This window comes from Labeo rohita, chromosome 1, assembly GCF_022985175.1.
Source record: "Labeo rohita strain BAU-BD-2019 chromosome 1, IGBB_LRoh.1.0, whole genome shotgun sequence".
NCBI lineage: Eukaryota > Metazoa > Chordata > Actinopteri > Cypriniformes > Cyprinidae > Labeo > Labeo rohita.
Genome location: NC_066869.1, coordinates 30,005,741 through 30,018,008, shown reverse-complemented (window position 1 = coordinate 30,018,008; position 12,268 = coordinate 30,005,741). Strand labels below are relative to the sequence as shown.

Here is a 12,268-nt window from a genome sequence, read left to right as displayed (position 1 = left end):
GGTCACTAATGTGTAGTCCATGGATAATTACTGACTCCCATTTCCTGTCTCTCTCTCTTTGAAAACCGTTGTTTTTACACTCATGCAACACAAACTAGTATGTAAAATGGGCCTGAGGTCCATATGGGGTCATTATGTTTTGCCACATTATAGGAAATTGCTGGAGCATAGGGCAAATCTTACACAGAGAGAACAAAAGAGATGGAATGAACAACAAGAGTTGCAATACCAGATGAAAGGCAGAATAGGAAGAGAGAAGGACAGAGAAAAATGTGAGGGCCAGTGAAGATGAATAGCTTGGCTCTCTGGGGCTTTCCAGGCCGTTAGTATGCAGTGTGTGTGGATATGGGTGTGTGTGTGTGTGTGTGTGTGTGTGTGTGTGTGTGTCTGTGTAAAGGGTCTATTTGGCTGACAGTGAATCCTCCAACATTGTCTCATTACTGAAGCGAAGAGGACTGTCCATCCATATGAAATATAGCTTCTCTGTTTTTAAAGCTAATGTCTAAGGTGAAAATTCTGCATCAGTTTATTTCTTCCTTTTCTTCTTCCACCTTTTAAATGTACACTATGTGAAAAAAATGCTTTGAATCACTGTCAGAAATGTAATGAGATCGTGATGGCTTGAATCTCAATAAGGCCTTTCTGCCAGTGTGGGCATGGTACAAATATCCAGGTGTAAATTGAGCTGTAAATTCTGTTTTACTGAACCGAGCTGTTTATACAGTGAGCATGCTTTATAAATGAACCTTGAATTTTTCTTTTACCACTTTTGACAAGGCAAGTCAAAAGGTTTTCACTTGTTTGTTTGAAAGAGGAGGGACATTCTGTAAGTGTATAAATTCGATTTGCAGCACTGACATTGAATAATAAAGCAACTAATGGAACTTTACATCTGTTCATTTCCATCAAGGTCAGTGTGAATGATTCACTGCATCTAAAAACAACATCAGTTTTGTGCTAGAAGAGTGTAAAAATGAGAGGAAGATAATTATTTAGAACATCCACAATGACAGGTAGTTATGGAAAGTAAAAGTGAGAGGATATCAAGAATTAAAATATTCTGTTGTTGGGAATACCGTTTTCCTTTAAATTGTTAGAACTGCTCTTGAAAACACTGTGAGATTGGACAGATCCACTGAGGGATCTCTAGCTTAATATCTCCTGACACTGTAATCTGTCTTGTGATAAGATGAGGTTCACAAGCCTCTCACATAAGCTCACCACGTACACACTCACCTACGATATGACCGAGGTTTCGGAGATGGGCGCCAGATATGGCTTATAAATGAAATACTGCACACACACACACACAGAGAGAGAGAGAGAGAGAGAGAGAGAGAGATTCTATCCCTCACAAGACATTACTTTGACCTAATGTCTCTCTGGGATCAATCCATACACAGTCTAGCCAAAGAAATGGGCAGCGTGGAGACAGAATCTCATAACAGCTACAATGACAGTGTGTGTGAACTGGAGAGACTTGTTGACTTAGACTGACCCTCATAAAAACAGACCATCTCTCCTTGCGATCTAGCAATCTTTCCCATCTTTAACACAATTTCTCTCTCTCTCTCTCCCCACTGGAGTTTCCTCAATGGGTGATGTTTTTTAAGAGATAAAACGGAAATAAGTGTTGGATGTTTGAGGACTAAGGGTTCAGACGGAGAGAATTGCTTAGCTTTCCCTGACAGTTTTATGCGTAATTGCATGTGTTTTTGATTAGTCATATCTCAGTGTGAGATTTACCTTTTACTCGGATGAATGTAACATGTAAAAGTTCATCTTTTCTAGCTCCTTCTAGCTCATTACCTGCTTGTGCACACATGCAGCTAATTAATAATCACAAGGAAATTTCTTCTTGACAGGCAGGTGTGAACCGTAAACCTGAGAGATAATAAGGCAATTGAACAGAAAAGGTCGTGAAAGGAGCAAAAAGAAGACACTGACCCCAATTATGACTGCCTCAGGGAAACAAGACAAAAAGAGCTGTCGGTTAAAGTGAATCTTAACACAGGCCTGACTCACAGCGTTCTGAGTAGTGAGAGCTCTTCAGCGTCTAAGGAGATAAGTTTTGCCTTTCCTTGAACTTCAGTGACAGTGCTGGTGTTGTTTTTAACTATACTTTTAAAAGTATAATTACATTAATTTTCTTAAAACTATCATTTTACATACAACTACAGGCAGTATAGAATAGGCCTATGTCAATCTCTATGCCATTTATGCATGTAAGCAGGCTATTAAATCCGTCAGCACAGATTTCAGTGAAGTCTTGGGATTTCATGTTGCTTCCCATATGGAATATTAACATATTGCCCTATATCAAGAGTGATATTGTCATATATATTACTTTTAAAGCCGTTACTTATATGTTATAAAACCTGATCTCATGGCAAAAACTTACTTGGGGGCACTTGTTCGCGAGACGCGAAATACGTACCAATAAGTGCATATCACTGCAGTTTCCAAAAGAAATGAACACTATAGGCAGTAAAACTCTGACACCTTTTATTCGTTTTCACACAAAGTATGATTTACAGAGTTTCGATTAATAAAGCATAATTTTTGCACAATTACCTGAAGAATATGAGTTCAAAATAATTTTATTATTCTGGGAGATATTATGCTATTGAATGTTAGCATCACATATCCTGCTTCATATCTATGGGTTTTCATACACAGTAGATTTGTTTGGTACCTCATGCAGTACGGAGATGTACTTGAGAGGTGAGCTCCGGTACGAATCCTGTGTAACTACAGTTCGACAAGACAGTTCAAATCTGCACACAAGGAAGATTCAATGGCACACTTGCACCAACAAATGCGTTTTTATATAAATTTTGCATTTGTTAACACTATCGTGTAGGTTTGGGGTTGGGCTTGGTGTAAGGCATATTTCCAACACGACAGGGCATTAACTTTTAGCGACAGTCCCTGAAAATTTGAACTCTGAACTGCCACAATACGTACCTAATAAAAATAATAAAATAATAAAAACACAGCAATACATACCTATATCAACATAATAACAACATTGCAGGGTTTACGTATTGAACCTTTGTTTTAGCGCCTCTCAGTGGACTTGAAAGTGCTGCGAAATGTGCAGTAAGGTACGTTTTTATGGGTTGAAAAGAATATAAATCACTTGTTTTTCTAAACTAAAACTGTCCAACAGCGACACCAGCATGTAAATTTACAAGCGGGAGTCTGCGTCTCTCTCTCTCGCCTCCCCTGAGCCCATGAAGTTTTAACAGACACCCTTAAGCGTGCGGTGAGTTTGCTGGGGGGTATTTGAGTATGAAGAAAGTCACATTGCGATATGACTGGATCTGACTGGTTATGATCAGCTATAATTGATTCAAAGGATAAATCCCGTCCCTTCTGTACGTGTGCGTTCAAAAATCAGTCTGAATAAACAATATAATGGTGTTAATGAGAAGACTAATAAAAAAGTAAACAACTCTCAACACACTTATATATCACCCCTATATCAAGTCAAAATTAAACTACAAATGGCCTGAAAACATGATCTGTGGGTTTTTTTAGTGAGCAATCAGCTTGTTGAAATTAAAGGGTACATCTCCATGTCTGTTTTTACTGAGCTCTGAGGACTGATGTTTATTTTATTATGAAAAAGAACAGCTAAACATTAGATCATAAATAAAAGAAATAATTGTTTAAATAAAGTATATTGTTACTGGCTTGAGTTATTTTGGAATAAATCTAAAATGCCTAAAAAGACTAAACTGATAACATGTATACTTGGTTTCAATAAACAGAACAGCCTATTTATTACACTGTTCATGTGAAAATATTCTGGTGGTGTAAGTAATGTTTATTTAACCAAAAAAAAAGTGACATGAATTTACTTTTAAGTAAATAAATAAATACAGAAATACAGAAAAAAATAAAAAAAATAAATAAAAAATGTGAGGCCTCCTCATTTCAGAACTCCACTGCATGCCACTGATTTGTGTATGTGAATTTTTGGAAAGAGATTGTAGTCAGTCCTAATAGAAAAATCACTCTTCATGAGATCAAGGTATAGAAAGTACAGAAAGCTTTTTTTGAGTTACAGCTCATTATAAAATTTGTCTTTGAGGTTATGTATTAGGCTACATACATGACAAATCTGCTGAAATCGAACAGCTCAGTATGAGGGATGGCGTGAACATTATATATGGATATTATGTTATCCATCCAATCAATATTAAATGTTAAACAATACAATAATGCCCTTTATGCCCTACTGAGAATAGAGAAAGTGAGTTGAAATTGATTTGAGTTTTGAGATCACTGATATAAAGGAGTCACCAAAGAGCTTAATTGTATTTCCAAATGTCACTTTGGACTTAATTAATGGTATTTATTGTTGCAGGCTGCAATTATTATTATTATTATTATTATTATTATTATTATAGAGTTGCAATTTTCTGTCATTGACAAAAATCTTTCTAGCAGTGTGAAAACTGACACCATCTCATCATCAAACTCTCTACTCTCCTGTCTGCCCATGACACACGCGCGCACACACAGCACATACGTACATTCGTCCTGTTGCTCAAAACTGTGCAGACAAAAAAGACGCAAGCACTTTTGAGCAGCAGAGCTGTCACAACACTGGCTTTCCCTGAGAAACAGATTCTGTGAGACATCACCTGCGAACTAAGTAGCTGAATAAACATTCTGTGATGGAGGAGGAAGAAGTGGGAGTTTCAAAGACATGATAACAGGAGACAGATTACCATGGCAGCACAGGAAAAAGCTTTATTTTAGCCTTGGCCTCAAACTACAAAACCCAGAACACAGCAAAGACGTTTACACATTGCAAAACAAGCTGCCACAGGTATTCTAAATATAGCAAACATATAATAAGATCAACTGGCTTTAAAACAGACGTTGATAGAGCTTTCTCACAGCTTTAGCAACAAGAAGGCATAATCATATTAAACAGAACATACAGGGTACAGGTTTTTTCAAGATTTCTAGTCTTTTGAAAAGGTCTAGAGAGGACATGCAGTCATACAGTCTCAAAAAAAGAAAATGCATGCAAGGCAAATTGGTGAAAATCAATACCTGGAAAAAGAAAAATCTTGAAAAAAAAAAAAAAAAAAATCTAATACATGTGCCACATTTTTTTTTTTTTTAGAAATGTATTCTCTGTATTCATGTTCGTTTTGTCACAAAAATTTAACTTTTATATGATTTTTTAAGAAATATTAAAGTAGTTAATAAAGGTTTGGCAAATGTTAAGTGGTGTAAAATGTAATAAAACAAACTTTTACCTTCAAAACAGTGCTAATGGTTTTATAACTTGTACTAATCTTACCTTATTAAAAAAGGGTCAAATTTTTATAATTTAAAACATTTACTGTGCCAAAGAATGTTTTTTTTTTAAATATTAATAAGCAGTGAATTAGCATTATTATTGTGTGTGTGTTTTTTTAAGACATAATATGATAAGATAATGCAAAACTAAATATGGTTTTCATTTAATTAGTCTTTATATGACAAAAAAATATGCATCACATCAATGACTCATTTGTGATATGGCCAGCAGCTAATCTAAAAGCAGAAAGAAGCTGGGCTTTGTCATTAAATATATACTGCAAATCGACTTAATTGTTTTCTGTTCAAACCTCACGTAGTCCAAACGTTTCAGAACACTGAATTTTCATTCAATGCACAAAGCATGTACACCCACTAAAAACTCTGTCAAGAAACTTGCCCTTTGAAATCCATCCATCACAGCAGCAACTAGCTGGAGATGAAAGAGTGAAACACTGTGAGAAAATATTATTTTAAACTATTAATCTGTGAGAAACAACCCTATATACAGTATTATAGTTTGCTTTAGAAGAATAGCTAATCACAAATAATAAGAATAAAATTTAATCTTTCATCTGTTGATGCTATTTCTCATTCTCCAAGACAAGAAATGGGAAAAACAGTAACATAAATCAACAAAAAACATGGAACATTTCAGACTTGGGGGAAAAAACCCTGAAAGACAATATCACATAACTTTTAAAAAGTACAAAACAGCATACTGAACATAACCGAATGCTGATAAATGTATAAACCACATTTAAATTTAGGTAATGGCCACTGGAAAGGACAATTTGCTACAAAAATGGCCTAACAATACAATCAATGGTTATGCACAAGTGCTCACTCATGCACACACACACACACACACACACACACACACAGTCTTATACATTTTCTCTCCCTCAATTAAGGCTATGGTGGCCATGGTGTATTGTGATGTTTTAGCCAATACACTGCATTTTAACAACCTGTTTCCTTATCACTTAATTGTTTTTCAAATGGTACTTACATATATTTAAACCTCTCTACTGCAGAAGACCAGTACCATTTGCTTTTTCTAGCATATATGGATGTATATTGTTTTGGTGTTGTTGTTTAGTAGTTTAGTATATATGTTTTTTGTGTGTTTTTTTTTTTTGGAAATATGTATCTATTACATGTTTCCCCCACTCTTATACTGTGCTTTTTAAATTATTTGATATTTATATTTAGATATTTATCATATCAGTACAGAATAGAAGTGAACTGTTTTATTTACAAAGATGCTCAAAAATAAACCCAAAGGACAGTACATATATTTAATTCAGTATCTTACAATGTTTTGGTTAAATCATACAGATCACAAAGCACTCCCAAGAAATACACAACACATTCCTGTATCTATATTTCAGAAGGGAACTACCCAAGGATAATTCCTCATAGAGAACAATCTAGAGCAGACAAACTTTGACACACTGCATAATTATTAGTCTGTTAGTGCTCGTTTACATCTGCCACAGAAGTAAGCAAAAGCATGTTCAGAAATATGAGCAATCTTTATCTGAACAAGGTCAGAAGGTGCAACACATCTTATTCAACCTACCAGCCAAACCTCAAAAGTGGCACTTTAATTACATTGCACTCTGCGTCCCGCTTGACAATAGATGAATTTCTGAATGTAGTTCTTTGTTATTTGCCTGATTATCTAAAGCTATTTTCATGTAATTCTTTGCTTTTCTGTTATTTATTTATTCAGGTAGCTTTCATTTCAATCACTTTCTATTTGTTACTTTGTTGCATTCAGTCCGAATCAAACCCCCTTTGAATGTATGAATGGTTGTCTTGGAAACTGGTTCCATATCCTCTGGTGCAGCGATTTGAAATTAATGGTCAGACTTATGTTATCTATCATCCACCCAAACAAAACAAACCTGCAAAAAGAATAAGCTCAACTTTCTGTGTCCGTTTTAGCAGATGTCACTGACAACAAGAGAAATAACAGCAGCTACTTAGCAGACAGGTTGTGTGTCTGAGTGAGAAATAGCACATTCTGTTTATCCCCAAGACTTGGGCTTGATATAGGTCTGCCACATACCCAGGTGGTCCTTCAAAGGAAATGGAGAGAGGGAAAACTGATCGATGAAATGAAAAATTGCAAGAGGGGAGTGATAATCAAGAGAGAGAAGCAGACAGAAATAAAAGAGGTAAGAAGGGCGGGAATGTGTGAGCACTGAATACAGCACACTGTATTCCCGGGGGGTACATAAACAAATTATGAAGCTATGAATTCTGGTGCTGACCCCCAATTTATGGAGGTGGTGGGAAAAAAGGTGAAACAGAGAGAGAAAGATGTCTTTTTTTCCACTAATACTTTTCTACAATTTGCGTATTTATGTAGGCACAAAAGTTACACATATAAGTAAATTGATTCTGATGTGCATTCTAATGCTGATGAATTCAGATAATTCTAATAAAAGAAGTGTTTGGTGACAGTAAACACTTTATTTCTTTTTTTTCTTCTTTTATTTCTTTGGACCTATACAGGCTGTCATATTTTTATTTTATTTGTTGTTACTCAAAAATAAATTACACTTGGCATAACCAATCACTTTCTAATGTGCGGTTTCTACCTGATACATTTTTATCATTAATCATAAATACATAATTTACAGCTAACACATAAGTACACATAAGTACGATTTGAATTATGATCTTTTTTTTTCAACATTAATTAAGTAGCATAATAAATTTTTCACAGCTGTCATTAACTGCCTATTATAATTGTAGCAAAATGTTGAATTTTTACTTTTATATTTTCATTTTCATTCATTTTCATTTAATTTTCATTTTAAAGTTTTAGCAATTTTGTGGTGTGTTTTTGTCATTTTGAGGTTTAGTTTTGTATTAATTTTCATTTTTTAAATTATTAATTTTATTTCACTTTTAGTTACTTTAGTACATTAAACTAAATTAAATTTAGAAATGTTGCCTTTGCATTTAAAATTTAATTTTATTATAGTTAAAGGGATAGTTTACCCCTGTTGAAAAAACAACATTGGTTTGAGCTTAGCAAAGACTATAGAATACCCCAAGACTCTGAAAAATGTAACGCCTATTATGGCCACAAAGCCCCGCCTTCGGAATAAACGAGCCAATCACTAATCTGTAAAATCAGCACGTCACTGCAGCTGCCATTGGAAGTCCCGGGTTGCTATAGAAACAGTCAGTCTTCTCAGACGTGCACTCAGGACTGCACGTGCACACTGGCTGTTCTATAAGCCTTTTTTTAAGGCAACATTTATGAAGTAGTTGTTGTCAGATTTCATCGTTGATTCCAAATATGAAAGTTAATCGCAAACTTGGTGAACAGTTTTGGAGAATTTGATGTTTCCCCATTCAAAGAGATAGGAGGTGCACTTGCGTGCACGAGAGGCATATCAAAGATGGCCGCTGAGTGAAATGACTTGTCTTAAAGGGACTTTGTCCTTAGCTGATCATGTGCTGGTCATATGCTGGTCCTGAGCAGAAGCTAGTTGCTTAGGACCAGCACATGACCAGCTAAGGACCAGCTTAAACCAGCTCAAACCAGCAGCCATGATTCAAAACATACGTAACCAGCATATGGTGTTTTTTTTTTAAACAGGGACCCAAAAATGAAAATTCTGTCATTAATTACTCACCCTCATATCAATCCAAACCCGTAAGCCCTTCGTTCATCTTCAGAACACAAATTGCTTTTTTTTTTGCTTTTTTTTTGAGAAAATCCAAGTTTTCTAACCCTGCATAGACAGCAACGCAACTAACACGTGCAAGACCCAGAAAGATAGTAAGGGCATTGTTAAAATAGTCCATGTGACATCAGTGGTTCAGATGAAATTTAATGAAGCTACGAGAATACTTGTTGTGCGCAAAGAAAACAAAAATAATGACTTGATGCATGCGTGTGGTCCTGTAGATGCAGGAGCCAGCATTCTAACATAGAACAGGCAAAAAATTGTCATCCTCTCTGTCGAAATCTTCAGACATGTTTACAAAGACTGTTTTATGTACAGTGTGCGCCTTCCTTTGCTTGTAAACAAGGAGCAGCACATCCAGGTTCTACGTCAGAACGCCGACTCCTGTGTCAGAAAAAATGAGTCGTGGTACTTTCCTGAATACATGGCAGAGACTGACACAGATGAAAAGAAATTTAATAAAGTTGTTATTTTTGTTTTGTTTGCTCATAAAAAGTTTTCTCATAGCTTCATAACATTACAGTTGAACCACTGATGTCACATGGACTATTTTAACGATGCCCTTACTACCTTTCTATAGTAAGGCCAACTTGTCAGTTGCGTTGCTTTCAGGGTCAGAAAGCTCATGGATTTCATCAAAAATAACTTATTTTGTGTTCCGAAGATGAACGAAGGTCTTACAGATTTGAAACAACATGAGAGTGATTAATTAATGACAGGATTTTCATTTTTGATTGAACTATCCCTTTAACATTCAATTTATTTAAACTAACAAAAATAGTGGTTTACTTTTCATTTCTGTTATAGTTTGTAGTTAACTATAATAGCCCTGCAGCCAATACTTGTATAAAATATGTCCATTCAGGCATTTCAAAAATCCAGTGGATAACAAGATGAACCAAGTATAAGCACACAAACATTTCATATGCGTTCCATCCTTTTGAGGATGAATTTTAAAACGCTTGGTTTCGCCTTGCAGATCCAGCTTTCATGTTTAGCATGAACCGTTGAATAAATTAATTTCAGCACAAACAAGAGCTTAGCGTTTCTTTCATATATTCAGAGAGGGTTCGTTGGGGCCAGACGAGAAGCTGAATATCCCAGGTGTCTCATCAGCTTCAGCAATAAGGAAGAAATCAATTAGAGCAATTGCAATTTGAGATAGACTGAATGCTTTTTGTGTGTGTGTGTTGTAGTGAGAATGTCTATTAGAACATTAGTGCCTCCAAGGCAATCACATCAAACTTTCCTCTACAGTTTATTATTTTCCTTTTATATTACTATCTCCAGTGCCAAGGTGTTACAAATTCCAACCTGTCATGCAGCTTGGCAGTATTGACCATGGCATCACTTCAACTGGGGTGACGATTTCCAAGAGACCGTTGATTCCGTTGATGACTGAATTGCCTTGCCCACCTGATACATCTTCATGTAGGATAACTTGTAGGTGCATCAGAAAAGAAGGAGCACAAATTAAACATTGTCTCCTACAAAACCTTCTGATGTTGTTATTATCAGAATATACAAAAGAAGGACTCTCAGCGGTGTTGTTTAAGCAAAGCTCAAGACAAAGATGCCAATATAGAACTCTAACAAAACAAAGAACAAAATACAGACAATACATCACAAGATACAAAACACTCAAAATAGACAATAAAATGTACCATTTTGTAGCCGGAAAGCAGCTATTTAGCAAGAGTAGTCTTTTGTTTTATCATGCAACATGCAGTATTTGGTTCTATAACGTCGAAGATACAAGAATATTTCTATGGTATTTCTGCATTAACACTTCCCATGCATGATAAGATCATCCTCTGAAAAGTTCTCTACAGATCTTAACACAATAATGACAATATTCGCACGTCCCATGTACTCCACCTTTTGATTGTATCACAATGCTATTAATTGAAGACACAACCATAGAAAGACAGTTTACCACTGACACACCGACTTTGGGCAGAAAGAACAGACAAATGAGGTATTCTTTTCCAAATAAAAATGAACACTGACACATCGAACAAAGCATGTCAACACCATGAAAAAGAAGAACACATCTGGTGATCTGGACTCAGTACATGTCACAAGCACATAGCTCATAGATCAAACTGGAGACACCTGCAATGATAATGCTAATGCTAACACGGTCCTACCGTGCTAACGGTGGTATAATTGAACTTTGATATGGACGCCCCTGTGACTCCAGTGATCTCATCATCACCTTCCCTCCTCTTCCTCCGGTTGTGGCACGGCCGCCTGCAACACCCAAAGGTGACCAAGAGAGCCTTGCGGAAGCGGGTGTTCATGAAGCAGTAGATGATGGGATTGACGCAGGCTGAGGTATAGGACAGCAGCTGAATGAAGGAGATGGGAGCTCCGGAAAGTGCGCGCTGGGCTGATTTTTGGTCGAAGGCCTTCCAGGTGTTGGCAGAGTACAGAGGCATCCAGCATATGAAGAACATGGCAACTATAATGATCAGCATTCGAATCACTCGTTTTTTGGCAATGAGCTTTGCCTCTGAGGTGTTGCTACGTGGACGGTCAGCCTTGACAGTGCCAGAGGTGGTCAGAGCAGAAAGTTCCATAGCAGGGGGCTTCTTTGGGACCTGGATATAACAACCATCGCTCTCATCATGGCCAGAAGACAATGCACCATTCAACCCATTCTTTACGCCTGTACATAAAAGAAGCAAAGTGTTTTTTTTACGAAATGTTTAGTAAAATATTTAGTTTAGCTTGAATCTGGTTAACGAGAAGGCCTAGTAACAAGAAGACATAGTCAACAAGAGAAAATAATAGTTGAATTGATAAAAATGTGTTGTTACCTGAATGACCCACAGTTTTTTTTGTTTGTTTGTTTGTTTTGTGATAATTATTCATGAGTCCATTGTTTGTCCTGAACAGTTAAACTGCCTGCTGTTCTTCAGAAAAATCTTTCAGGTCCCACAAATTCTTTGGTTTTTCAACACTTTTGTGTGTTTGAATCCTTTCCAACAATGACTGTATGATTTTGAGATCCATCTTTGAACAGTGACGACAACTGAGGGAATTAAATACAACTGTTACAAAAGGTTAAAATCATCACTGATGCTCCAGAAGGAAAAACAGTGATTAAGAGCCAGGGGTGTAAACTTTTGATCAGAATGGGAATGCAAATGCATTTTTCTTATTTTGTACAAATATCACTGGCTCTTAATGCATTGTTTTTCCTTCTGGAGCATCAGTGAGCA

The 12,268-nt window shown here is 36.2% G+C and overlaps 1 protein-coding gene across 1 annotated transcript in view; it reads right to left on the bottom strand.

Moving 5' to 3' along the window:
• Positions 1-6,565: 6,565 nt before the first annotated feature.
• cckbra (cholecystokinin B receptor a) overlaps positions 6,566-12,268 on the bottom strand; it is a 42,131-nt gene continuing 36,428 nt past the window's right edge. The window contains exons 5-6 of the mRNA XM_051118210.1: positions 11,192-11,712; positions 6,566-10,481 (exon numbers count right to left, since the gene is read on the bottom strand). Of these exons, the coding sequence (XP_050974167.1) occupies positions 10,389-10,481; positions 11,192-11,712 (614 nt within the window). The 3' untranslated portion in view covers positions 6,566-10,388. The remainder of the gene's footprint in view (positions 10,482-11,191; positions 11,713-12,268) is intronic.